We start from the raw sequence: 27,929 nt of genomic DNA on the forward strand, positions 1-27,929 counted from the left end.
ATTCTTCCCTCCTCCCCCTGCCCCAGCTGCTTGTGCTCAGGGATTTCTGTCCCCTTTAGCAGCCAAACATTCACACTGGGCCATATCCTCCCCTTGCTGTGACACAGCCCGCTGTGAGAGACACGGTTACACACGGAGTGTTCTGTTCAGAAACCTTACAGGCAAAGGAAGGAGCATCCATCCACTGTGTGCACCAAGCACGTCCTAATGGTACTGGGAACAGATCCTTAGACATGGTCCCTGCCTAGGCAGCTCTCTAAATGCCTCTCTGAAAATACTCTCATGTTTTACATCTGAGAAGAAGGAAAGTTTACCAGAACTTTTTCTTGTAAAAGGTTTTTTAGTCCCTGAAAATGGCTATGCGGGTATTTTCCATATCAAATTAGGTACATCTACAAAAACTTGATGAGCAATTATGTGCTCAAAAAGAAGTACAGTAAACTCTACTTTGTAAGAAGAAACAGCAGTTAAGAAAACAGAAAACGTATCCAGAAGGACCACACATCTGATGGCTGTGAGGCTGTGACCATCTGGAACTGCCACTTCTGATCTTGCAAAGCACGGACAATGTTTACCAGAGGAGAAGCACGGTACTGAAATCATTAGTAACAACTAAAGGGAGGACAAAAGGGTGCAGAGAAATTTTAAGTGAAAAATCACCTTAGGAAGTGAAGCTTCAGGCTCTTTGGCTGAAGGAGAACCTGAATGGTCAGAGGAGCCGAGGTTTGGCAGGGAGCTGGGGCAGCTCACTGCGGACAGGCGGGATGCTCGCTCTTCAAGCTCTAGCTCTGCTGCCACAGGTTTTTCCCCAGTGACACCAACAATCGCACGCCCCTCTCCCTTTAAATGCTTCCATTCCACAGACCCAGCTATCGAACTTTTATAGAGAAACGTGCTGCTCTTCCTTCTCTTACATCACGCTTCCTTACGAGTTTCCGAGCTCCCAGTTCAGCAAGCACGGGGAGAGCCTCAAACACCCACGAGCTCCAGGCAGAAACACCCGCCGAGCGCCTGCACGGGCAGCTTCGAGCCCGGCACGGCTCTGGAGGGCAGGAAGGGACGTCGCCGCCACCTCCAAGAGGCGCTGCCGGGCGGCAGAGCCCTTCCGCGGGGAGCTGCGGGGCTCGGGGAGAGGCTGCCCCGCCGCTCAGCCCCGCCGGCAGCTCGGGGAGCAGCCCCGAACGCGCCCCCCTCCCGGCTCCCCGCGGAGCGGCACTCACCGGACAGAACGGGCTCTCGGCAGCAGCTCAGCGCCAGCCCGGAGAAGGCCAGGACGGCGGCGAGGGCGGGAGGCTCCATAGGCAGCGGCCGCCGGGCCGCGCCGCGCTCGCAGGCGGCAGCCCCGGCTCTCCGGGGGTGGCAGGCGGCCGGGAAGAGCGCGAAGTGCGGGAAGCGGAGGCCCTACAGCATGTGTCCTGTAAGTGCGCCCCGGCGAGGTGCCGAGTGGCAGATGAGGGATCCTATTACCAGCCATGTGACAGGAAAGGATAGAGACCGACATCCCAACCTGCTGCCGCGCGGGACCGCAGAGCTGCCGCTTCCACTTCTGACACCGGCAGGTCCGGGCTGGCGGCGGTCGCCCCGGGGCAGCGCTTTGGCCTCGCGGAGCCCTCCCCGCTGGCCGGGACGCCTCGCCACACACGCACACACATAAATTCACATAAACACACACAAACAAACTCATCCGACCCAGCAGCGACCCAAGGCTCGCTCTCGTCGCTCCCCTCGTAGCCACTGTCCCACGGAGAAGGTAGGGCAGGAGCCCGTCAGCCCCGGGGCCTGGCGCGGCCGGCCCCTGCCCCTGCCCCGAGCACGCCCTCGGCCCGGGGGTTGCCCCTGGGCTGTCGGAGCCCATGGCACAGCGCAGGTGCAGCCTGGATCTTCTCTCCTGGAGCCGCCAAGGCACGGACGGACACGGCACAGGGACAGAACGCCGCAAACTTCCTGAGGGGCGCTGGCATGAGCGGCTCCGTGGGCGGCGGGGGGCCAGCGCCGCACGCTGCGATTTAGGGCGTCGTTCTCCAAGTGAAAAGGCACCACCTGCCCCACAGAAGTGACCGGGCAGCGAAGCCGTGCTGAGGGAGCGCTGGCATAAAGCAGCGGGGCTGCTGAACCCCCAGTGTCCCCCCTAGGCCGTGTCCTGAGGCGGGCGGAGCTGAGGCCGGGCGGGGGCCGCTGTCCCGGCCCCGGGTGGCAGTGACAGGGACACAGGGACAGGAGCACAGACAGACACACAGACAGACAGGAACACAGCCCAGCCACACGCGCTCAGGGACCCGGGACATTGGGGAGCAGGACGTGAAGGGACACCCCCACCTACAGCGCGACCCACACAAACACAGCAGCAGCAGCTCCGCAAGAGAAAGAGAATGAGCAGCGTTGCTTTCTGAAAATGCACGTGCAGGAAGATCGCGTTTGGGTTTGTGGTTTGTTTGGAGTTTTGTTTTGTTTTGTTCTGTTTTGTTTTAATCTACCTGAAGATACCAAAGGACAGTGTCAAGGTGGTAATATCAAGCTATTGTCGAAACTTCTGCCAAGTCTTCTCCTGGCCTGTGAGACATTTTAGTCATGGTAGAACGTCTTTGCTAAGAAGCAACCAACAGGATACCCCCCCTCCACCAGTTAAAAAAAATAAAAGTTTCTTTGTCAGGAACAGAAATAGGGCAAACATCCTTGTATCCCCTTCACACCACTGCTGTGTAATCAAATAGCAACCCATACAGTGAGAGAACAATTTGCTATTCTGAAAGGAAAAGAATCAAAATACAGTTTGTAGGCTTTAACTACTGTATCAATACACAGTGTGGATGCATCTCATTCTCATACAGAAACCTCCTGCCATATAAAGCTGTAAGGTTGATTTTGAGTGGGAAAGTATGCTTACAATTCTTTTGGCCTTTGTGACACATATAGAAAGCAAAAACTGGTCTGCATATAGTTGCATGACTTTACACATAAATTTTAATATCATAGCATAATATGCCACATTCTTCTTTCTTTGAGCTGAATTCCTAGTGAATGTAGCATTTTTAAGTTGATGAAATACTGAAAAACAATAGCAGTGTTCTGTTAGCTTGGCACTGTGCCTTTTTTTTGGTGATAAGTTCACAAGTATTTAGTTCTTCCTCATACATACAGTCTTCTTTCCAAGGGCTGTGACCCCATTTTGTTTCTATTCACTCAATTTCGATTCCATTTCATCTGGCATTCTATTTCTTGTGGACCCTGGAACAGAGAAAGCTTAAAAATGTAACTGTTGCTAACAAAGTTCAGAGAATCAACCATATCTCCATTTCAATCTGCCAGTATTCCTAGGCAAAACCATTTTAATTCACTCTGCTGCCCTCTTTCTCCACCAATCAGTTGCATACACAGTTGATAAGTGTGTATACATCAGTCGTACTCTTTTTTTTTTTTTTTACCTGTAGTACACTGGCCGTTTGTTGCCAGTGATCATTATTAAATTATTATTTAAAAAGTCATAACAGTTGCCATTTTTTTAGGAGGTTCATTTGAGTTTTCAGTTCAGTGAAGGCTTACCTCTGCTTTATGCATAAATAACCCAGACGTGCCAGGACTGCAAGACCGACTATTCCAAATACAGTGCCAATAACAATTACTTGTTTGATAGCTGAAAAACAGAGACCAACCACAAATAAAACGCATGAAGACTTTGATATACCTTTCTTCATACCCGTTTGAATGCAGTCGCATGGCAATTTTGGAAATTGTAAGTATAGTGTTAATTTTACTTTTCTCTTTATTTGTAGAACTGCGTCCCTTGGCAGGGGGATTGGACTAAATGATGTCCAGAGGACCCTTCCAAGCCTTTACCCTTTCAAATTCTCTGAAACTGGTGAAGATTAGGAACTCACAGAATTCTTATATTTGAGTGTTAGGGCAGGTGGCTGCAAAAGCTTCATAGCACAAAGGGTGGCTAGTGGTTAATATATAGACAACATTGTGAATGTGCAATATTGATGTAGTACTGTCATTCCCAACAACTGAAATGATTTTCAATCCTTATTCTACACGGTTTGATTACTTTAAATATTACCCCTATTTTGGAATTACATTTTGAAACTACCTTTGCTGCTCATAATCTACATAAAAGAGAAGTGACTGCTGTGATGTGGGTACATTCCTAAAACAGGAAAAATGTCAACTTGATTCTGTGACTGCCTAACAAGGAGACTGGAAAAAGAGAAAGAAAGCAGATATGAAACCGATTTTGAATAAAAAATATAATTTTTTTTATTGTACTAAGCAGATTACCATGACACAGAAGAATATTTGCAAAAGTTAGGAGATGCAGCATGTGGAGTGAACTGTCTGGGAGAAACAATGATTCCTGCATTTTGTATCTGAGCCTTAATGTATTGAGTCTGCATTTCTATCAGCCCTTCCTTCCATCACTTTGTCACACCTGCCCAAACCACAGCCTAGCACAGAGTGACATAACAGACACTTCTGTGATCCTAGAACAGATTATTCAGCTGTTAATTTGGTTTATAGTGAAGTTTAAGGAAAGAAATGGGACACATAAACCGTTTCACAAGCACTGAACAGTAACTTCTGAAGGAGGCTCAAAGCCTAATGTTTGGCTTGCACATCCTTCACAGGGAGGCACCCACCCTCTGCCAAGTGATGAGAACCCACCACTGGCTAAAGTGGTTAGTCCAGTAGTCATTTGCCTCTATTGTGAAATCTTGGTGTTTGGAAAAGCACAGAAGACTAATGAGATTTCTGACAGCTTTTTAAAATGAACAGTATTTACACAGAGCCTGAGCCTGGAAAAGGAAATTTAAAAGTGAATAGAGGAGGGGGGGAAAAAAGAGAAAATAACCCAAAAGACAAACAAAACGAGATTGCCCTTAATATCACCAAATTGTCTGTCTCAAAAAGACTGTAAATACATATGTTGCCACTATCTTATGATTTTTAGCTGGATATTACATCTGATTTTACTAGAATCTCCTTTTTGCTTTTTCTGGATGGCTTCTTTGTTCTTCCTCTTTGTGATATTCTGTGAAGAGAGCTTGCTGTGGTACTGGCAAGACTTGCAGTGGGATTGTAATTAGAAGCATAGCAAAATAATTATTAGCAGAGGATTTCCATGGAAACTTTAGTCCAAGGAAGCAAAACTCAAAAACAACAATATGCAGGCCCAACAACATAATTTGTATTTGAAGTTTCAAAATTTCGAAATGGATTTTGTAAAATAACTGGCATTACATTTTCTTGTTTCCACCTCTTTTCCCATCCAATTTTCCTAGTCCCCATGCCTTTATTTCAACTATTCTCTTTGGAAAATGGAAGCATATAGCAACTGAAAAACCTTGGTGATTTGCAAGATAGAGCTTGAATCTGATGTGCCACAAAACTGCAGCAAGTGTAAACAAACACAGCACTGTAAAAAAATACACCTGTAAGCTTAGAATAACAGAGGGCTGGGCCCTGTGCTCCTTACCAGCATGAAAGAAATCATTTGAGAAAGTGTGTGTTTAATAGTTCACTCTCAAAGTAAAAATGTGACTGCTGATCACAGTGGCTTGGTCAGTGGTCACCCATTCAGGCACCCAGAAATTGAGAAAGTCTGTCCATTAATTTTGTCAGCATTTTCCTGGTGTCAAGAAGATTTTTGTCACAGGACTTGATAAAATGGATGTTGGTGAAACAGCAGCATTCTGCTGTGTAAAGAGAAAAACAATAAAGAAATCTGATCTCAAGAACAACAGATTTTGACAACAGGAGAAGAATATTTTTGTAAGTATTTTTGTACTGGAGAAGAGGCTTAGGAGCTGGAGAATAGAGAAAATAGGCAAATAGAGATATAACAGAAAACTGGCACTGGATTTCAACTATATCTTAAACCAGAGGCAGAAATGTGTTTAGTGGAAAGCAAGTACTAGCTATCCATACTATAAAAATATGAGAAGTTCATATATAAGTGAAAAGAACTTTGAACTGTATTGTCTCTCTTCTCTGTAGAGACCTGGACCGGTCAATAAAATAGCCTTCTTAGACAAACACATCTAGCAGAATACCTTAAGGAAGAAGGAGAAACAAGGCTAGATATAAATGTCATTATTAGGGCATAGCAGCAAGAAAAAAAGAACAGAGAAATTTGCATTTTCTATTGTGTTGATCAGTTGTTGGTAGTGTCAGTATCCTGCTGCTGTGGACAGCATTGCCATACTCCAACTTCCTGAGGCTAATAAAAACCATCAATTTTGGTTCACATTGCAAATTAACTAGAACACCAAATATCAAATAATAAGGAAGATTTTTGTTGCAATCAGATCAATAGAATTCTTTCACACCTTGTTTTTCTTTGTCATCTTTCAGGAAAGCATTGGAAAACATTGTGGGTTTTGTTTGCTCATCCACAAAGCTGTGTCATGTCTCCATCATTCTGACTGCAATCAATCACTGTATATCTTCCAGCTCCTTTCCTCTCATCTCACAGGGCTGCCTTTCTGTCCCCCTTTTCTTTAGCTAGTGTAAATGTCAGCATCTGTTTTGCTTATTGAGACTGACTGGCTCTTATCCAGTATGTATGTGGTTGATGGCAGCAGTGGAAAAATATTCTTAACTTTCAGCTTGGCAGAATGTTTTGCCACTGCCTTTTTAAGATCTGGCCTTTGCAAATTTTTCTGCTGCCCAAACTCGCTGCAGTTCATCTTAAAAATATTACTAAGTTCAGAACTGGATTGGAAATGTACAAGAAATTGTACAAGAAGCTGATGAAATGTGCCAGCATGACAGGAATTTGTTGCTGATGTGAAGTGCACTTTCCACATTTCTATGGAAGGATCTTAGAATGGAGAATCTGTTGGTATGAATTATTTGATGAGTGCTTTTGGGAACTATTAACTCAGCATTAAAAGTGCTTCAACATGCCATCTGGCCTTGCATCCCCCTGGTGCTTTGAAATATTGCCATCTTGAGGACATTTGGAGTGTATGTGGTGAAAGAATAAAAAGAAAATTTTGGGCTATTTTCTGTAAATCATAGAGACAGCCTATGCTACTAAACCCAACACTCCCAGGCTAATTGATAATCTATTAGTAGTAACACAAGAGGGGTAATAAATCTATGTTGTTCATACTAAATACTATTGCATCATTCACAATACTTTTACTGCTATAGAGTAATAGAATTATATTTGGAGATAACATAATCTTTTAGAAAAAAAGAGTCAAAGTGTTCAACAAGCGTGGGCTGTGGCTGTTCTTGAATCACAGAATCACAGAACAGATGAGGTGGGATGGGACCTCTGAAGGTCATTTTGTTCAATTCCCCTGTTCAACTCTGGGATCACCCAGAGTGAGTTGCCCAGGACCATGATCTGACGGCTTTTGAATATCTCCAGGGAAGGAGACTTTGTAACTCCTCTGGGCAAGCTGTGCCAGTGCTCAATCATAATCACAGTAAAAAGGGGCTTTCTGATGTTCAGAGGGAAGTTTGTGTTTCAGAGCTTGTCTGTGACCTCAGGTCTTGTCCCTGGGCACCACTGAAAAAAGCCTGGCTCCACCCTCATTTCACCCACCCTTCAGGTACCTGTACTCATTGATAAAACAAAAACTTTTAAACCTCCACCAAAATGCACAAAACCACCATAAGTCACCCGTTATTTAGATTTGAATAATAGTCTTTCTAGAAATTCAGACATCTCATGTCCAATGTTTTACCAAGTAAGAGGAGTTGCTCTTGTCAAGGGCCATCATGGTATACTGAGATTACCTTGTCCTTGATAATGACTTTTTAGTGACAACAAGTGATATCTAAAAGGCAACAGACCTGTTACTGGGTTGCACTGGGGTGTGTCTCCTGACCAGATTCCTGACACTTGGCAAGTTCTTTCCTGTGACCCTGTGAGTTCATAGCCCTCATTGCAGGTGAAATTGATGGTTGAGCCCTGCAGGTAGTTAGTATCATTCTTTCTTCCATTGGTTGGATGATCCAGCCAGCCACAGGAGACCACTATTAAAAGAGAAATATCTGGTTAGAGTATTTAGGATTTGAACCAGCAAATCTCTATTACAATAATTCAAATGGCATTTTAGTGGCAACTCATGGAAAAACAAAGATTTTTAGGCTATCTGAAAGACAGTACTTCCTGCTACTGTTAAAAATTATTTCAAAGTCCAAGGAAAACAGCTTAATGCATATAAGATGAAGATAAACTTCCTACACTGTGGTGTTATAGTGGAAGAAATGGAAAGAAATTTATTTTGAGTTTACCTAAGTATTCTATCAGTACAGAGTTTTCCTGGTACAAGGATGATTCCCCACGATCAGAGTATTTATAGGTGCATGAACCTACAGTTAAGCAAAGCCTCCTCAAACAGTGTTAACACTTTAGATGCCCTGTAGAAATAACTGTAGTGATGCTCCCTATGGGCTGTTCATTTAAGGTTTGGACTTGATGATCCCAGTGGGTCCCTTCCAACTCAGAATATCCTGTTATTCTGTAATGATGTTTTGTGGAATGTTGGATCACCTGGCTCTAGATGTTCTACCCGCTGCTTGTGATTCTGATGGGAAAGTCTTGTGGAATCTCCCACTTGGAGGCTTCTTGTTGTCAGGACATCGAATCTGCAGAATGGGTCAGAGCCACAGTGTGAGACCATCTCTTCTACCAGGGGGTCAGCAGGGTCTTCATACGGGGAGAACACAGGCAGAAAGGAAGCATTGTGCTTTTCCCCATAAAAGAAACTGTTCAGTAAGAAGTCCGTGTCATAAGTAAAGAGAGAAGTTTCATTTTCAACAGCCCCTTGGGAGACAGAGAAAGAGAGAGAGAGAGATTCATATGTAAAATTGTCAACATAGAGCACCTTCTGCTACTAATCCAAGTGTTTATCTACAGAAATGTAGCTAGAGCTGGAAGAGATATAGGAAGCCCTACAGCATCCTTCCAGCTCAATATTATTTTCCTTTCCATATGCAACATCTTAACTTAGCACCAAAGTTGGTGTTCATTTAACCTGCTGTTTGACCATTTTCTTAAAATTAGATCCAAATAATTGTGCAGCTATGATTTTCCATAAAGATGGTTTTATATGCCTCCTAGCAAAACGGTGACAACAGACAGAGCTACCTAAAGCAACCATTACAAGCAACACAGATCCTGAGAGTGTGTGTCCTTAAATTCATCATGTCTGCCACATGCTCTTTTCTTTTTTCATTCTGCTATATCAGAAACTTCCTGAGGCTGAAGCAGTGAGACTTTCAGTATGATCTGAACCCTGGAGTAGGGTTACACTGTGCCCAATACAGAGATCAACTGGTAGCCAGAGGGTATTTTGTATTATGTTTCTGGCCCATCTCCTAACCTGATGTCAGAAGGAATGCTGACCAATCTAATGCTGCAGGTTAGATGGAGCAGCTTAATCACTCATTAAATGACAGGAGCCATTCTTTTACACACATCCCCCCCCACCCTCTTCTTTAAAGGGACAATTACTAAACTGCAATTTAACAAATGATTTTTTAAATTGTGAGCATGGCACCCGATGAAAACACTGCTAATATTCTGGGAAAATATAGCTGGCCCTGGCTTTTGCTGCATTTCTGTAACACTGTAGTTTGCTGATGCTGTGTTCAGCTGACCATAGTAGATGGGATTCTGAAAGTGTAAGGTGTAAAATATGAGATCTGACTCTTGATGGAACAAAGTGCTGAACACTCCATCATAGTTCTATTTTCACTTCCATGTGGGTAGAGGAGGGCATATTCTCCTTACTCCCTTCTCTTCCCCCAGAACTGGTTGTTTGGCACAGACTTCATTTCCTAGTCCTTAAATCATGAGCTGTTTTGAATTTGTGAAGAAAATGTAATAATAGACCATAGAAATTACTTACAGCTAGCTCCAAACTCAAACACCTGCTGGGGACTTGCATGAACTGACAAGGTGGTTTTATTCTTGAAGGTGTAGTCATCCTCTGGATTGTCATTCATTACCCCAAAGAGACCCCGTGTGTGATTCATCAACTTCTCTGGGAGCAGAACTGTCAGGGTCAGAAATCCTCCACTTCCCCTTATTTCCACTCCAGACCCAGAAGAGAACATAACTGTGATGTTCTGATCAGGTGTAGAATAGAGAAAGAGACCTATAAAAATGAGGGGAAGAGGACAAAATAGCTAATTATCTGTAGTGAAAAAATTGTTGTGTTTTAGCATCAGTTAAAATCATAATTTTTAACCATTTTTCATACACCTTTTCCTCCCTTCCTCTGAGCTGCACTCTGAGAAGCATTTAAAGGGAAGCCACACCTTCACACTACAATTGTGATAAGATTCTGCTGAATAGGGGGATTACTGTTAAAATTAAAGTGATCTATGATGAGTATTTGTCAAATTATCATAAAGACTAATCAAATTATCACAGCCCCTCTGGACAAAAAGTCAACTTTTTATAGTCTTTTTGGCAGAAGAATAGAGGAATAATATCTGACCTATTGAGAGAATTCCCAATATGTAAATGTGGACTTCAGTTATATTTTAGTATATATTTTAGTATGTATTTTAGTTACATTTCACTGTATTTCATTTTATTTGGTAGGCTTCATTTCATTAGATGCAGTAAGCTCAAAGCAGAATGTAGAGGACACAGTTTTTAATTCCATTCACTGTCCACAGGATGAGAAGGAAAACCATTGCTCTGCAAACAAAAGAGGACATAGAAAACATGGACATTGAAGCCACCTGTTAAAACACTTTACAAAAGGATGCTGAAGAGAGAGCTGAAATGCATGCAGCTAGAGATACTTTTAGCTGTCCATGGGCTCCATCAGAATAGAATTGCTTACAAGGCTGATATGTGTAACTAACCTTTCAAGTCCAGCCAAGTTTGTTCAGAGAAGCTGAGAACTCTCTGGTTCAAGAGGACCTCCAGATTCAAATCCTCAGAGTAGCGCACTTCAATGACATCAGAGTTGTTCTCCTGCATGGCCACTGCAGACAAGCCTGTCCCCTGAGCCCCAGTTCCTTCAAATAAAAAAACAAAACAACAATGCTATCAAAATGTACCAGCTGGCAGCTGTGCCTATTGGCTGATTTCTAGAACTGACCTTATGCTTCTGTATTGATGAGAATGGACACAGAGAGAAATAAAAATATTTTTTTAGCTCTTAAACACAGGAGAAAACCTTACACTTCCATTACTCATATCCAATAAATCTAGCAATTAAACTTTGATTTGAGGGAAGTTTTCCTGAAGATGTTATCTGCTTTCTGATTATCCTGATTATCCTCAGAATGCTGACTGTTCACAAATGGCCAAAAAAGAAGACTAGAGACGACAGGAGGATTGCTGCAAAGTGCAAATCAAGCAAGCTCAGAAGCTCAGAAGCTCTGCTTCCTCTCTTACTGACTTACCATTGGGAAAGAGTGCCTGCTGTGTCCTCCCTTGCACTGTCAGGGATGTGAGATCAGACTCTACCAATGTGTATTCTCCTAGGCCATTGAAGGTGAAGTTCAGACCATCAAATGTAAGGAAATGAGGATCCCCAAAAGCAGATGCTATTTTTAAAAGCAAAAAGAGAATTAAGAACAGGCAAAAATCACAACCTGTTACCCCTCAAGTTAATGTTCTCAAGTTCACAAGAAAGGAAAGAGGCTAGAAGTGTGTCTGTGTCACATGCAATATATGGGGAGATTTGGACATGAATGCAGGGCTATTGCCTTATCTTTGCATCCATATTCTTTTCACCCTTATCCCCTTTTGCATTTCCTGCTTCCATGCAAATTGCTCCAAGTTGCTTCTAATTTATCTTCTTTTGTGTGCTTTAACTGTATAGTAACTAATCAGTGCACCTTGCCAGAAAGTAGCAAAGCTGTATTTTCACAAATTCGTATTAAACCCTGCTTCTGCCAATACTTTTGATGGGGTTTCTTTAAGCAGCCAAAACACTCATTCATGACCCCTAACCACCTAATGCAATGCCCTCTAGAGTTTTTTCCTTTTTTTCCTGATGAGAATTGCTGCCTCTTTGCACTTCTTTATGGGAGGCCAAGTCCTGCTGGACACCTCAGCATCTCAGCAGCATAGAAGGCAAAACATGTGGTAGCAATAGAGGTATGGCAAGGCTTGAACAGTGAGTTAAAAGCAAGCAGGAGAAAAACAGACACGCTGTAAATTGTAAAACTTTCTTATTTGATACAAATATTTCTCATCATTATAGGTTTTCTAGCTACTTCCTAGCTGTCATTAACCACCTTTTTTTTTCTGAAGAAGTTCACACTGATAATATAAAATCGTGGACATTGACTACTGTGCTTTGGCTGTTTAAGGGTGAGTGAGATCCTCAACAGCAGAAAATCTTGCAGCACAATTAAAAAACACATACAGATTCTGTAAGTGATAGATCAATAGAGACCTTCCACGGAGTTTTTCCACAGGACATTGTATCCTCACCACTGTCAACTCATATATGCACATTTACAAATATTCTAGAAGCCAACACTGTACCAAAAATCTCCCACTCCATCAGGAAATGCTGAAGCCCTTACCAGCTCGGGGCGGGCGGTACGTCCTGCAGTCACTAGAGGGCCGCCTTTTCATATAGAAGTCACAATTATCAGACCACAGGCAGCAGTAATAGAAGCTGATAACATCATAAAGCCAGTGGGAAAAGCCGGGTATCCGGGGAGGCTTCAGGAAAGGTGGCGAGCCCCAGTCATGCCCTCGGTCAGGCGTGCTGCCTCCGGTGGAGTCGTGCGTGAGGATTTGGGTTCCCGTGGAGTCATAGCAGCACTGCTGTCCAGCCGCATAGTGGGGACTGGTTGGGAAAAGCAGCAAGAAAATCATATTTAGCTCTGTGGGGTCCATTTCTATTTAGAGGTTACTCATTGCCTTTTTGTGGATCCTAAATATTTCAGATTCCAAGCTTTATCTGATGTCCAGTTAGACTTCTGTGATGCTGCTGTCTCTGAGGTGCAAGGATTAATCAAAAAAACACAGTTTAAACACTTTTCATTACCTGGCTTGGATGGCTCTTACACAATGCACAGCACCAGGATGGTAAGTACACACACTCCCCTTTTCAATGTCACAGCCATAATCTGTCTGAAAAAGACCAATGTTCACACTTAATGGGGTTCATTCCTCATTATCTTTTATGTTCTTACATTCTGTTCCCACCCCTTGTATCTAATATATGTATAAAGTTGAATTGAACTGGTTGAGGTTCTGTGTTGAGTAGCATGGAATGATAGGAGAAACAGTGAATTTAATACTGAAGTGTCTGGAGCAACATCTGACCTGAACATTTTGCAGTCTGTTACAACAGACCTTGAAGAACAAATGCAGCCAGATGGGGATTCAACTGTACAACAAACACAGACACAACAGAGTAAATGTTTATCCTATGTTCTTAGACAGAGGCACTAGATCTATTTTTTATCTTTACAAGATTTGAACTGTACACATCATGTTTGGAGCTTCACAACCAGAATAGTAACAAGGTTTACCTAACTTCTTCTTTTTTTTTTTTTTTTTCTAAATGCATAAACACATGCCACCATTTGGTATCATAAATAGGAGAGGAAGTCATTCTCATCTGGTCCTCAGATCAGCAGTGTAAGTGAAAGTGTAGACCGAATGGCAATTGATTTCTTAGCTTTTGTCAGCTCCTTGATAACAATGAAGCTGAGAAGGAGGAAGGAAGTAGGATAAAGGAAATAATGAATTACAGCTCTGGGCTTGAGCTCTGAAGTGCAAGGTGGAAGGATTTGCAGCACAGTATGATAAAGTAGGCAGAAATAGTTTGTTACATCATGGGATATCACCTTCAAACACTTCAATCCCTGCTCCCAGCTCTACAGAGTGGTTTCAGTCTACCATTGGAACTACTGTTTTAATTCCTTGTTTGAATGTCATTTCCATCTCCTATCCTATAGGCACTTTTATCCATACTATCTGGATAAGCTGTATTTACCTCAGTCACTTGATGTTCTACTTGGGCAAATCGAAACAATAACTTATTTTCCTCGTAATGGTGTTCAGAGAGGGAACAGGGGTGTGTGTGGAGTTTGGCACTCCTTAAGCTTCTACGTGGAATGTTAATAAGCCAGAGGGATCAATTAATAACTTACATGGAACCTGCCAGTGTCAGCTCTTGCCTGTGCCAAGGTGCAAGGGCAGTCTGCAATCTCTTCCAAGAAGTTTGGAAGTAACTCTTCCTTTCTGTCCCATTCCATACATTTTGCAGTTGCCCATGCATTTGGGTCATTTCTGAAGTCTTTCTCAAGGTGCCAAGCCAATGCATGTTCTGGGCTCCAGATTGATGGAATGTTACTGGGGAAAAAAAATAAAAGAAACAAAAAAAAATAGATCTGATACAAGCACTGTTTTGACAGTAGTGCTGTGGCTCAATTGCATCTTCTGACTTTCAAGTTATTCCATTGCAAAGCCTGCCGCTTTCTTTTCCTTCAAAAAGTTATGGCACATCAAAATTTTCCAAATTCAGGAGGTGGCAGGACAACATGCAGCTAGTATGCAATACGTTTTAGTAATCATGATTCTAGCTTACATGGATCCTTTTAGAGGCAGGTTTTCTATTCATGCCTTTTGACATTGTAATTTCATTTAGGCCAGAATGAAGAATATCTGGATTCTTTAACAAAACATAACAACTGCACTCCAGTACCCAGCAATATCAGGACTAATGGCTACAGAAACCATTCAGAATCCTTGAAATGTTCCAAAGCCACTCTGCTTTTCCTCCATGAAAAAAATCATATACAAAATGTAATAAAAAATCCTCTAGAAGGAGAAAAGGTTATTCTTCTCTGGCTAGCAACTCTAAATGTTAAAAAGGGTTCTGACTCATTGGCAATATGTTGTAACACGAAAGAGGTAGCATTTATATACACACAGAGTCTACACCAAATCTGCAGACGTGGAAGAATTATGAAGGAATATCCATGGACCTCTTACACAGTCAGTTCACCAAAAATCATAGGGAAATATGCAAAGAAATAAAAGGAAATGGGCATAAAATTTGAGAGAATGCAAAAGCCTGCATACAAAATAGAAAAGGAAGGTCTGTGGCTGCAGTGCTGATACCACACCAGTGTTTTAGCTCCTGCTGGGCAGTGCTGGCACAGTGTCAAGGTCTTTGTTTCTCATGCAGCCCCCAGGGAGAAAGCCAGGAGGGAACACAGCCGTGACAGCCAACCCAGACTGACCAAAGGGATATTCCATGCCCTAGACCATCATGACCATCAGTAAAACTGCAGGGGTGTTTTTCCAAAGCAGCCCTTACTGGGTGACCAACTCTCCATGAGTCTGCTTGTGGCAGACTTCGTGATTCTTCCTCCATGCTCCTCTTTACTTTGTAAACTATCTTTATGTTGACTCATTAAGTTTTCTTACTTTTGACCTTCCAGTTTTCTCCCCATTTTTTCACATGAAATGGAGCCTGAGTCTCAGTTTTGAATGCCAAAGGAGACAACAGCTTATAAGGTAGCCATTATTATTGTTATTATTATTATTATTATTATTATTATTATTATTATTATTACTACTACTACTACTACTATATGTTGTGATGCACTTGCCTTTGCCCATCAGAATAGTTGATGGGTATAATTCTCAACATTCCAAAGTCCCATGTACTGTAATTTCCCTTGGCGGGTACAGGAAGGAAAGAATATTTCCCTGTATTGGGGATTTCTCTTGCCAAAGTATAAAGGTATTTCCATTCAGCCTTCCAGTTTTCTGAATAACTGTCACCTGTTAGACAGAGGAAGAAAATAGTTTTGGATGCTGGAAAAGAACAGTTGCTGGAAAAGAACAGTTACAAGATTGAAATCAGATGTGTCCACTCATATGTAAATGAAGAGGAAAAGCTGACATTATTGTCATCAGTTATTTATACGTGCAGGTCTTTTCTTGAGGCCTCAGTGAAAGCGATCACAAGCTGTGCAGAGCTCTGCATGTAAGTTATGTGTGTGATAAATGCTTGTGCACAGTTGGAAAAGGGTCACTTTACCTGTTTCCTGGTATCCCCAGACTTCTATGTTGACGTGGGTTGCTGCAAGTGTCTGCTGTGTCCAGTTAAGAGTTAAGTTCCCTCCAGTGCCAGGGGTGCCATAGTATTGCCATTTTGTTTCATTTACCAATGTGCATTTTTCTTCATCTGAGACTTTGTTGTGATGTACTGCATTGCAGAGCAGAAAAAGAAGGCTAATGATATTTCAGCTTTGCATAGTCCTGAAAAAGTGCTACTATATTATTCAAGATTTAGCAGTCTTTCCCCTGGGTATATTTTACACAGCACAGGATGCATGACATGAAAAGAATAAGCTGAGAGAATGCAAGCCTTACTGATATTTTCAGGCCTTAGATTGCAACACCGCAATGCAATTATTTGAAGAGAGGACAAAAAGGGATAGAAGTAGGGACAAAGTGGGAACTGTTCTGGTCAGCGTCATTTTTAGAGCAGGACTTTTTATCAGTTAATGCTGCAGCTGCTCAATTGCTGTGAAAGTTCATGTCTCAAAAGATGAATTAACATGAGACCAGCAAGGCTTTCTTTTCTGAGCCTGTTAAGGAAGAATAAAACTGATCAAAAGTAGACTTATGCAATCTTGCATGCATGGAGGAATAATATAGGAAGAAAAGGGATGCTGTAGATTTAAGTCACCTGATAACCAAGTTCCAGAGTAGGGAAATGTTAAGTCATTATCTGCAGAAACTTCAAGAGGGATGAAACCAGTCTCATAAAGCAATGGGGAGATGCAATGGGCTTTTCCATCCTTGTCAACATAGCCATTGGTTATGATTTGCTGCTTGAACCTGTAGATGTTGAAAACAATTTTCAATGTCACCATAGATAGAAGGAAAATTCTGAATGTGTTTCAACAAGAAACCTTGTGTCATGGGTTGATCATTTCAAATCTGAGGTTGTTTTGCTTGTAGCAGGGAATATAAACTGGAAAAATCTGCTGATTATATCAATGTGAATTCTGCTGTGAACTGCACAAATGTACAGCAAACCACAAACCTTCAATTTACTATTTAATTACTGGGGGAGGAAGACATGATAAATCAGCAACAAAGGGGCAACAGGAAGAGGAAGATAATGTTACAGCTTTAGTAGGATTACAGGGTGGCTGACAGTGACTATGATGCACAGTTATTGTAAATTTCTGATTTTTTTTTTCCCGTAAGTCCTGTGAAGGCAAGGAAAGTAATTCCGTGCTGTTCTAGAATTTCAGTTGCAAAGGTTAACTCAGAATGCATTGCTTGTTATTTAACCATTTGATTGCAGGAAGGGCTCTTGTCCAGTGTCCTAGGCTATAACCCCACCTGTGACTCTTCAAGACTGATACATGAGGACTGCATATCTACTCCAAGTATCAGGGCGATCTGGGGCCTGCCAGGAAATAGTACCTTTGCTTGTCTGCACTGAAATTTGCCTTGGCTATGATTACATAACTCTGCAGATACTTCAAAGTACACATTTGTGTTCTACAGAATGAATGCCTTGGTCAAAGGTTTTCCAAATAAAGAATTGAAAACCTTTTCAGGTACTGCTACCCAGAATGAGAAGGACTCAAAAATCTCACTCAGAACCTTCAGTGGAAATAATTTCACAACATTGGCGTCATCAAAATTCAGTGTACTGTATGTACTGCACGTGCCACATGCACCTAAGTGTGATACAGGCTGACACATTTAGGATCCACAGCTTTCTCTTACAGGAACAACATCAGGTGTCCTACCTACATTTCTGTCTTGCTCTTTTCTCATTCAGATTAAGAAATAAGTACTTCTTTCTCACAAAGGGAAATGCTAAAGAAATATTCACAATCAAGTGCCCTGAAAGGAAACTCCTTTTGAAAAGTCACTGTTTTAATATGTTAATATGTAATAAGAGTCATGATTGTACCATATAATAACTCAACCTAAAAGAAATAATTCTGTATGGAAATACAGTCAACAGGTATCCTTGAAGGTGAGGGTTAGCAGAACTTTTGTACATTTCAGGATTCTAACAGCTTTACAAAGTTTTCACTCCTGTATAGACTGGTTTTGTTTAGTGATAATTGCCTATTGGAGAGTGAGACTATCAAGTTTTGCCTCCCTTTGGCAGAGGAATATAAAATCATGGCCCACCTGCACTTTATCACAGAAGAGTCAGTAAGATTTGTGTTGTTAATCAAAAAGTCTTTGCCTCCCATAAGAGATCCTGAGTATGGAGAAATTTGAATACAAAATTCTTTGTAATCAGGACAGCATCGCCCCAAGGACTGGCATGTCACCTGGCAAGAACAGGAACCAAGCAGCTCCCCACATCGGTGTGCACAAGAGTCTTGAGCTCCTTGTTAAAGGAAGAAAAAAAGAGTCAGGAATGTTATTGAACTCTTCTGGATGTTCTTTGAAGCGCAAGTACATCATCCAAAGGACTGCTGTAAGTAAATAAAACGAGCTGGTTGTGTTAGTTTAGGAATGTATTTAGGCAAAGGTTGCCTAATAAGGTGTGCCTTAATGCATATTAAGGTTGCTTCATTTTGAATAGCAAAATACACTTATTTACCTCCCAGCCACTACATTATTTCATGAATTCCATGGGTATTTTTACATGTAACAGACAGATAAATCTCCAGAGCAGCCCCTCAGTGAGTGTCACCAATTACATTTATTTTTGAGAATAAAATACCAGAACAGGGGTCCCCAACCATCAGCCCTACATGGGAATCAGTAAGAACAGAAGGCCAGTGCTCATGGAATGTTAACATCAGCAATGAAATGAGCTCCAACACAAGTTTATTAAGAGCTACTGAGATGTCTTTGTTTTGTGCATTTAATTTGAGTCTGGCCTTAACAAGGCAGGTGTGATGAGCCCTGGGTGCACAGACAGGTGAGTAGGCTCTTGGCTCACAGACTGTGAGTAATTACTGGACATCACATAGAAAACTACTCAACAAATAAAACAGTGAGAAGAAGACAGACATTACAGTAACACTGTAAAGAATAACTGGATTTCATGAACGGCTAAGGGGGAGTTAAGTGAGATGTTCAAGCTGCACAGACAGCTGGGAGCACTGAGCACCTTTTGGGAAGTGGAATCTTGCAAGGATAATACTGCTTGGGATCTATATCAAGAATACCATGCAATGCTGAGATTATCTTGGTATCAGAAATTATTCTAAATTTGGACATGAATCTTGCAAAATTGGAACCAATTATGAAAAAGTAACTAAAGGAGGATTGATTATTTGGGAGGACACAAGCAAAAAGAAAGGCAGGGATCAAGGTGGGTGGTGAAGAACAAGCATGGGAAAATGAAAAGAAGGGAAGTAAAAACACTTGTTCAATATGGGAAGCTATAAAGTTTTTCCTCTGTCTTTAAATATATTTACTGCATTCTCCAGATTGTCTGTTTACTTACAGAAGAGATCCACTGGCCTGCTGGAAATTATAGAGGAAGAAAATGACACCATGCAGGTAAAAGCTGGCCTGTGTGCCTTTGCTTTAGCTTGTAAAGATAGTATCAGCAATTTCTTACCAAGCTGTGCATTCTGAAGTAGAGAAGTCAAAAAAGTTTGCAGTTAAAAGCAGCAAAATATTTGAAAATCACTCACCTGCATTCCAAAGAGCAGTCAGGGTAGAGAGAATGAAGAAAGAAACATCTAAGCCAATGAATTTCATATTTTGTCCAGATGATTCAGGATGGTTGATTGTGGCAGTCTTCGTGCTAGTCTGGGAAAAGCCTTTAATGGAAACAAGTGTCCAGAAACAAACAAGATTCTCACTGTTCAAAGGTTTGTTGTAAATTACTGAAGCAAAACAAATTGAATGAAATGCTCCATTTCAGAGGTCATCTCCAATAAAGGAAAAGATAGAAGGGGAGAGAGTCACTGCAACTCCTTCACATTAATAGTCATGCTTTTCTGAAAGGGGGGGTAGATGTTTATTGTTTTACAAGTATTTCTGCTTCAAAGTTCAAGGCCATGGGGTCATTGGCATAAGTTCTATGCTTTAATTTTGCTGGAGGAACTAAAACCTGTTATCACTGAGAGGAATGATAAGTAATACATGCTGACAGTACGTTTTTTTTCAGAAGATAATCAGATATTGAGGAAGTTTGTTTACTGCACTGTATGTGACAGCATGAGGGTTGATTTAAGTGAAAGTAGACCCCTTCTTTTCCCTCATTGTAAGGGGTTAAGTTGAAGGAAACTCACCCTTTTTCATAATTTTAAGGGCTTAAATCAGGGAGTTCCCTTTAATTTCGGGGCAGTTCTATCTGTTCCCCAGCACCACGTCTCTTGTGTGGGAGCAATCCTTGGACTGATGCAATTTTGGAGGTGGAATCGAAATTCCTGCAGTGGTATCCAGAAAGAGAATGCCAGGCCTTTTCCATAGGAAGGAAAACACGCAGCCCCGGTGTTCCAGGTGCAGGTGCAGGCTGTCCTGGGGAGGTGAAGGCTCCCAGGTCCTCTCTGTGCTGGCAGCTTTTGTCTGGGAGCAGTCTTCGGATGTATTGAATATTGTGGGTGGGACCTGAGCAGCACGAGCAGTGCCTTAAATGACTCGCTGGTGTCACCTGGTGACTTACAGCGCTACTGCAAATCAGTATGACACCAGAAATGAGCCCATGTGCAGCGTTTGCAAGGGAAATTCGTGCTCAGAAACTGCAAACCATCACATTTGCATAGGAACAAGAAACTGCATAGGAACAAGAAGCTGGGCTCTGCAAGCAAGGAAGCTAAAACTGTTTCTTTGGATAAACCCATATGTAAAAATTCCATTTTTGTCTCATCAGTTTGGGTCTGTAGAACTGACTCTATGCAATCAAGAGACAAGAGAATTGTTAGTAATGTTAGTAATTTAAACCTCTCAAATGTTTTTATCTCTCAGACAATTGAGCCAGCACTGAGCTACTCCCATGTGCCTGGAGGGCTTTGGGAAAGGGCAAGATGATGTCCCACTTTTGTCTGGAAAAAATGGCAAGAAAATAAAAAGTAGTTTCCCTTCTCTCTCTCTGACCCATAAGGAAAGCAGTTCTGTAGGACAACATGGACATCACTGCTCCTCCCCAATTTGGGTGAAATATTCATATAGTTTATAGAAATTCCCTTTCCCTGCTCCTCAGTCCTTCACTGCACAGAGAGCAGATTTACACCATCCTTTGTTCCCAACACTTCCTTTCCATCCCAAATCCCAGTTCTCACAAGCACAAACTAAACAGACCTAAGGCACTGTTTCGATCATTGCCTGGAATTCCCAGCTCCATGTTCCCTGGATTGCTCAACCAAACATTCACAGCAGTCCCACCTCAGCCCAGACTGTCTTCAAACTAAGCCCATCACCAGAGGTGGTGGTTCAGATCACAGAGATGTAAGACTAGCAATGCTGGGGACCTGCCAGGGTGGCCTTGGCATGGCTTTTCCAGTGCCAATGCTCTCTTGAGCCTAAACCTAGTCCCAACCCTCATAAAAAAGAATGCCTTGTGTAGGCTGTCCAGTCCTCTCTTGGAAGAGAGGGAGCAGCTCATCAGAAATGCACTTCCTTCATCTCTCTTGGAACATTTTTATTATCATGCACAACCAAGATAAACAAGTGAGATTAGAAATCCTCTAGGCAAAATCCATGCTCAGGCGAGTAGAGCTTTGCAGGACCCATGTTAATCCTGCTCTACAAAGCACATTCCAAACATTTGGCACCTCCTGCATTTATGGGAATGAAGGAATTCATGTCCCTACTGGCCTTTACCTCCTTCAGGGATGTAGATGGGCCCTACCTCTCAAAGCTCTTTGCCCAGTGAGCCTGCCAGGGAAGCAAGCTCATGGCTGCCCTTGGAACCTGTCTCTAAATAGTTTCATTCTGGCAGGATGATGTAGTGGAGCCTGGCTGTTATTCCTACCCCCTGGGTCACACAAGGTAGCAGTGACGTGATGGAAGAACTTGGGCTCTGTCACCACAACTCATCTGTCACTGTCCCCTGAGATGTGCAGCAGACCTGCTGTCACTCTGGTGCAGAGGGGGATGGTCCCAGTGCTGCTCCACTGCCCACAGCAGGAGCTGTTTCTCCTTAGGAAAGTGAAATGCTTTTTTTCCACCCTGCCATAGGCCATCTGTCTCTTTATTTGCTGTTGTCCACCCTGCTGGGAGCTGGTGCAGGTGTCCTTCCCTCCGTGTTATGTAAGCACAGAGCTCGGTGCTTTGCCCTCTCCTAGCAGAGCCTGTGGCATGGGCAGGACGAGGTGGCTGCAGTGGTGTGAGCTGGCACCTCTGCAAAGCCATTCTGGTAATGTCTCTCCCTCCATGACTGGTACAGGCTGACATGGGGAGTGCTTGCCAATAGATACTGATCCTTCAGCAATTCCTGTTTTCTTTGATCCCTGCAGGAGGCTGCCAAGAGAAACGGGCTGAACCAACACCTGAAGGGGCTGCTTTACCAGCTCTGAAGGTATCCCTGCTGCTTTGCTCCCATAGCATGGGAAGGACTCTAACACTACAAACGCCAGTGTTGAGTTTTACTTCCACTCTGCTCCCCACTTGCTTATCTGTGTCTGTGTGGGTGAACAAGCAGAGAGCTGCCAGCAGGCTGCACTGGCAGGCAGAGCTGAGCGTGTCCCTGCCCACGCTGTCTCAGCTTTGTTTGGGCTGGGCCAGGCAGGTGTGCCCAGGGGAGCTCCGGGGCTGTACCCGAGTGGCAGATTGCAGAGAGAAAGTGCTGCATTGTTCTCTGCCTGCAGTCACCTTGCCTGAACCCGGCTCTGCTGCCACAGATGTGAAGAGCTATGGTAAATGTTAAAGAGTAATTCTAATGTGGATCCAACACAGCACTGGACTTCTGAAGACAGATATTTTGGGTGTTCCCAGCAATGCAGGAGAACAATTTGTGTAGCTGCTGTGTCTGGCTGAGCCCATTGCTATGTGCAGAGCAGCAAAGAGAGAGTTGCTATTGGACTTTTTCCTTTGCTTCTTACTTCTTGAAGCCACGATTGCAGAGCAGATCAATTTTTTTAAATGTCAGAAGAAAGGCCTAAATGCAGTAGTTAGTATTGTTTAGTATTTGGCAAACCATGCTCGAATAGGGCAGGGGAACAGTATGAGAAATATTAGAAGTTAATTCTAATCTTGCCTTTTATATGGATTACAAGTTATGTCACTAGGGACTCATATTCCAAACTGGAGACAAGCAGCCCCTTGTGATTGCTGGTGAAATCCAGCACTAGGAGGGAAAATGGAGCAGCAGCCAGCTGGGGAGACAGTGCCTTCACAGGAGCTCATTTCTGGTCAAGTATTGGTCCTTGGTCACAAACCTCTGTGGTGGGTGTTTCACTCAAAGCCTGTCTTTTGAATCCTTTCCTCAGTGCTCCCAGGCTTCCCTCCTTGGGCTATGAGCCAAGGAATCAGGCATATCAACCAACAGCCTGTTTGTTTTTCCACGGGCTGTGTAAATTGTGCTGGTGTTATCAGTGAAACCAGGTCTGCCCATGGCCTCCTGCTCTGCGGGCGGTGGAGGGCTCTGATCTCCTGCTCCTGTGCTTTCTGAGGGTGGGGCAGCACCTTGCACGAGTTTCCAGGGCACCAAACACAAGGTGAGCAGTCTGTAACTGCTCCCAAAGACAAGCTGGCCCTAGCACAGCTGTGTATTTTGTAGCAGATGTGACAGTGGTAGGACATCATAACTGTGTGGCTGTGCAGCCAGAATTGCTGAGCTTTCCAGTGGTTCTACCCTCACTCTGAAATAAGGACAGGAAAATGCTCTTGTTTTGAAGATGCTGTTTATCTGGTTAAAGGTTTGCTCTGGTCAACTGGGATGTAACAAGGCTGGAGCAGTTTTGGAGAAGGTCCAGGTCTGATCTGGAGCAGAAGATCTGTATCTTCTGATGGTTGGTTCAGTTCTGCTCATAACTCCACAGACAGAGGATTTACCCGTGGGAGATTCTGCCCTGTGCTGTTCTTCATAATCAACAACCATCCTTGATGTACACCCTGATAAGGCTCCAGGAATCCACTCATCCTGCTGTGATAAAATTGCCTGTGCTGTGCTCCAGCCCTGCACACCTGGGCACAGCCCTGGGAGCAGCCTCTGCCTCTCCTGCGTGCTGGGTTTGGCTCACACCCAGCTCTGTCTCTTGCTTCTCCCATCCTCACAAAACCAAACTCAATCTGCTCGTGTATGTGCTTCAAGAGCCCTGCCAGGAACAAAGAGAAGTCCAAATATTTGTGTTGTGCTGTTACTCTTTCCACTCAGGCGATAAATGACAGGCTGCAGCACAGTCTTTGTGTGCTCTGTGATTTCCACTGTACTGGCTCCAGCTTCACAACCTCACCAAGATGAAACACCTACAATTAACAGTTGGGTTTTAACTTGAGGGAAAATGACAGAGTGTGATTGAAATACGGCCTTACAAAAAAACCCCACCAAAGGCCAAAACAAAAACCCACAAACAAACCAACCACAAAAAAACCTGAGAAAAAACACTGGTCAGACCTTCCTTGTGTCAGATGAGAAGTGCCTGGTCTCTGTGTGCAATTTCACACAGAACAGAATTTTCACTCTGAGCTCTGGGAGCTCTGTTGGTCATTTCTGTCCCAGTGCCTGGGACACAAGCTGTCAGTCTGCACACAAGGATTTCAGAGGTGCCTTCCTCTGCAAAGTTCCAAGATTAAAGCCATGTGGAGACCTGAGTTTCTTTGGGACTGAACCTCTTTTTGTCTGAGCTGACCAAGGGGATGAAGGTGTTCGCTAACAAATTAATTCCTGAACTTCAGATCTCTGCTTCTGGGAAGCTGCTGGGCTTCAGTGCTTGGTAAACCCAGGACCAGAATGGTGAGACAGCTCCAGGTGTGAGCTAGCTCAGGACACAAGCTGGTCTGGTGTCACTGGGCCTGTTCAAAACTCGGGATAAAGGAAGGAAAGGTATAATCCAGCCTTGTGGGATTTCACATACCAACATGCCAGACAAATTTGTTTGCTTTCTCAAGGAAATTTGGTGTTCCCTGCTAGTGCCACCATGAGTTTTCTCACTGAAAAGTTTCTTATCAGGAATTCATTAGTCCTGAAACCTTAAGGATTGACTCTTCAGACATAAATACTCCCTATAATTACATTCTCTTTGTGCTGATATCATCTTTGGATGATATCTTTATTGTTTCATTTTACACAGCAGACAGTACTAATATTATAACATCAAGTTAAATCACATCTACTTTGGGCAACTGAAAAGCTATCAAAAGTGACAGGAGCTTCAGAAAAAAAACCCCAAACCTAGTATCAGAAAAAAAAATAATGTCAGAAATCTTTCTGGCTTATTTTTTGATCATATTCATTACATACAGCAGAGAAAAGAAGCACTGTTTGAGTCTGCTTCAGCTGCTGTTTCCAAGAGGGATCCATTTTGGCAGACTCTTTAAGCTCCTTCCTTCTTAGATCACTTCTGAGATCACATAAGAGCTGAGGAACCTCCCAGTAGCCTGTTTCTCTGTGCTCTGTCCTGTTTTCTTCTGGGCTCAGGCTGGCACCTGGCAGTTACGCCTGCCTGGGCTGTAATAAAGTATGTACATGTTCTAGGCAGAGAGTAGAAGGTGGATAGAATCTATATTGTCCAAATTAGAACTGCCTAAATTCAATTTATTACCACAGCCTGACCCTAACCTTCACTGACTGACACCTTTGAGGAGTAGGTAGCAGAGGGATAAATCCTTTATTGCCCTCGAGTCTTCATTACTGGCAGTTGGGAGAGGTCAAGGGTACAAGGAGAGAATTTTGCTAAACATATTTATTTTTCAAGATAAATAAAATATAGGTCTGAAACCCTTTGCCAAGGCTATGTGTGCATCACTATTTAAAACCAGTTGATTGATAACAGTCCTTGCAATCAGTACAAGGAATTCTGTTGGGAATTTTCTGGAAAATACATGTACACAGCAAAACTGTTACAGCCAAGTGCATGATAAAGGATATTACTCTTTAGTGAAATTAGAGGGTAAACAGCAAAGAGGCCTTGATCCTTGTGGGTTTTTTTGGGTAACAGGGGGAAAAGAAGCAGATGGAAAAAGAAGCAGAATGTATAAGCTGGTCACTTTATGGAGTTACAGAATAGGTTTAACACTGCCTTAAATCATTGCTGATTGTGAATCTGAAACACGTTTTTATTACTTATGTTCTCCTGAAATTTTTCATCTCCTCTCCCCTCTCATTTAATAAGCCCTTAGGCAGGGATTCTGGCAGCCTTGCCCACCAGCCCAGTGCTTCTTCATTCCCACTTGCAGCCTGTGGCACTCCAACGAGGAGGCAATTCTATGGAAACAGCCTAACACTGTGCAGGTCTGTTCTGCACAGCTGAAGGAAGGAGCTTTGCTACAGAGAAGCAATGAGTGAGTGCCCAGATGAAATCTGGGATGTGGTGTGCTGCTCAGGAGCTGAAGGGATGCTCAGTAACTCGTGCTGTGGGTGCAGTGATGCCCTGACATGGCCCATGCCAAGCTGCTGGCCAGGGCCAGGCAGGACATTTCCTGGGTGATGCAGACAGCTGTGCCTCCTGGCTCATGGGGAGCTGGCCAAATGATGACACGGGGCACACTTGAGATTTGCTGTGTAACAGCAGACCCTCTGTGATTCAGATAAGAGCACACTTATGTTGTTAAAATACTATGATTTGCTTCAGGACCTATTTGTGCATAGTCTTTCTAAAGGAATCCAGCCACAAGAATTTCTCTGATCAAATCAGCCAGGTTGGCTGGACGTGGGTGGGTCTGTGGGTGGCAGTTCTCATCCTCAGTGACAGAGCTGACTAGCAGTGTTTCCATTGTTTCTGGTATATTGTCTCTTTTTATATGTACTTCTTCCAGTGCTCATTTAAATGTGGGGAACCTTCCTCTGAAGCTCACTGTCAGAAAAAACGAAACCTCCCATCTCCAAAGGCCTGTTCCTCCCCTGGGATGATCAGGATGACCATGCAGGCGTGGCAGGGAATGAGTGTGCACCTTGCTCTGGTTGTTCCTCCCCATATCCACTGGCTTTTCTGTGTCACAGTCACAGGAGACAGCTCTCCTGTGCTTACACAACAGGCTGTGCTCACACAGGTATCAGCAGATTTCTTCTTTATCATGACCTCATTTTCATGTCCTGTGACACATTAAATTGATGTCACAATGATTACACGTGTCTTTCAAGTTGATTTTCCTCCCAAGCATGTTGACTGGCATTAGCCAGCTCCTCTGCTGGCTCAAGTCAGTGTAATTAGAGTTTTTCATCTGGCTGAGGGAGGCCCCAAGCTCCTCTATGGGTGCTACAGTAAATTGAGAATGGTTGAGTAAGGTCTGAGAACATACAGCCTGAGGATGATGAAGCACTTGGAGTTTTTAATGAAAGATGTTATATTAGTTTAAAAGATTAGGACTGTTGACAGAGAAATATGATTCTCAATGTAAAATCTGAAATCTAAAGCAAGTTGTGCCAAGCTCAAAGCCTAGTCTTGTGAGCCTCAGGATAATGTCACTAAAAATAAACACGTTTTCTTAAAACAAATAGTTTCAGTGTTCCTCTCCTTCCCATAACTGTCATTTAAACTCTATTATTTTGCTTTTTCATTTTCCCTCTTTATCCATCATATATAGCTTCTAAAGGAGAAAATATTAAACATACAGTCAGTACTGCTGAAATGATACAATATCTTATTTAAACCAAACTGACTGTTATGCTTTGAATGGAAAATATACTACACTGCTCCCCAGGCTTAGGTCTGTAATATTATAGCTACACAAGAGAATTCAAACAGGCCTTTAGGGTCCTGGATATGGGAAGGGTCAGGCTGAGATTGAATGCCAAACTAAAACTGTGGGGCATTTTCTATCTCCTGTAAGTCCCGCAGTGGAAAAACTTCCCAATACCAGTTCCTCTGTGTTCCTCAGAAATGCATTTCTTTGACTAGCATGATCCCAGGCTTTCCTA

At 43.0% G+C, this 27,929-nt stretch overlaps 2 protein-coding genes and 1 long non-coding RNA gene across 5 annotated transcripts in view; 1 reads left to right on the forward strand and 2 right to left on the reverse strand.

The window, feature by feature from the left end:
- Positions 1-1,438, reverse strand: part of KREMEN1 (kringle containing transmembrane protein 1) — a 29,772-nt gene extending 28,334 nt beyond the window's left edge. The window contains exon 1 of the mRNA XM_014874933.2: positions 1,221-1,438. Coding sequence (XP_014730419.1) covers positions 1,221-1,299 — 79 coding nt within the window. The 5' untranslated portion in view covers positions 1,300-1,438. The remainder of the gene's footprint in view (positions 1-1,220) is intronic.
- Positions 1,342-27,506, forward strand: LOC148221636 (uncharacterized). 3 transcript variants are annotated; one of them, XR_015807732.1, is made up of 6 exons: positions 1,342-1,417; positions 10,645-13,027; positions 15,397-15,472; positions 18,246-18,425; positions 19,390-19,462; positions 22,369-27,506. It is a non-coding gene; the product is annotated as an uncharacterized LOC148221636 (long non-coding RNA). The 3 variants fall into 3 exon arrangements; XR_015807734.1 differs by having other exon boundaries at positions 1,351-1,417; positions 12,886-13,027; XR_015807733.1 differs by lacking the exon at positions 1,342-1,417 and adding an exon at positions 3,221-3,730.
- On the reverse strand, positions 2,944-20,507 carry SUSD2 (sushi domain containing 2). The gene is made up of 15 exons (XM_088176331.1): positions 19,600-20,507; positions 18,131-18,335; positions 16,656-16,807; positions 16,002-16,169; positions 15,568-15,742; positions 14,101-14,302; positions 12,987-13,072; positions 12,517-12,785; positions 11,383-11,526; positions 10,837-10,992; positions 9,867-10,115; positions 8,507-8,779; positions 7,804-7,986; positions 3,541-3,631; positions 2,944-3,225 (listed from the first exon to the last, which is right to left on the reverse strand). The coding sequence occupies exons 1-15, from the start codon at positions 19,664-19,666 to the stop codon at positions 3,210-3,212; spliced, it is 2,436 nt and encodes an 811-aa protein (XP_088032457.1). The 5' UTR covers positions 19,667-20,507; the 3' UTR covers positions 2,944-3,209.
- Positions 27,507-27,929: the final 423 nt, after the last annotated feature.

Source organism: Sturnus vulgaris, chromosome 19 (genome assembly GCF_052056855.1).
Source record: "Sturnus vulgaris isolate bStuVul1 chromosome 19, bStuVul1.hap1, whole genome shotgun sequence".
Taxonomy (NCBI): domain Eukaryota; kingdom Metazoa; phylum Chordata; class Aves; order Passeriformes; family Sturnidae; genus Sturnus; species Sturnus vulgaris.

Coding starts and splice junctions, on each gene's coding strand:
- SUSD2 (XM_088176331.1), bottom strand. CDS start 19,666: ATGAAATTCATTGGCTTAGATGTTTCTTTCTTCATTCTCTCTACCCTG. Junction 14,303..15,567: donor AACTATTCTGATGGGCAAAG/GCAAGTGCATCA, acceptor TTTTTTCCCCAG/TAACATTCCATCAATCTGGA. Junction 11,527..12,516: donor GTACCGCCCGCCCCGAGCTG/GTAAGGGCTTCA, acceptor TTTTAAAAATAG/CATCTGCTTTTGGGGATCCT.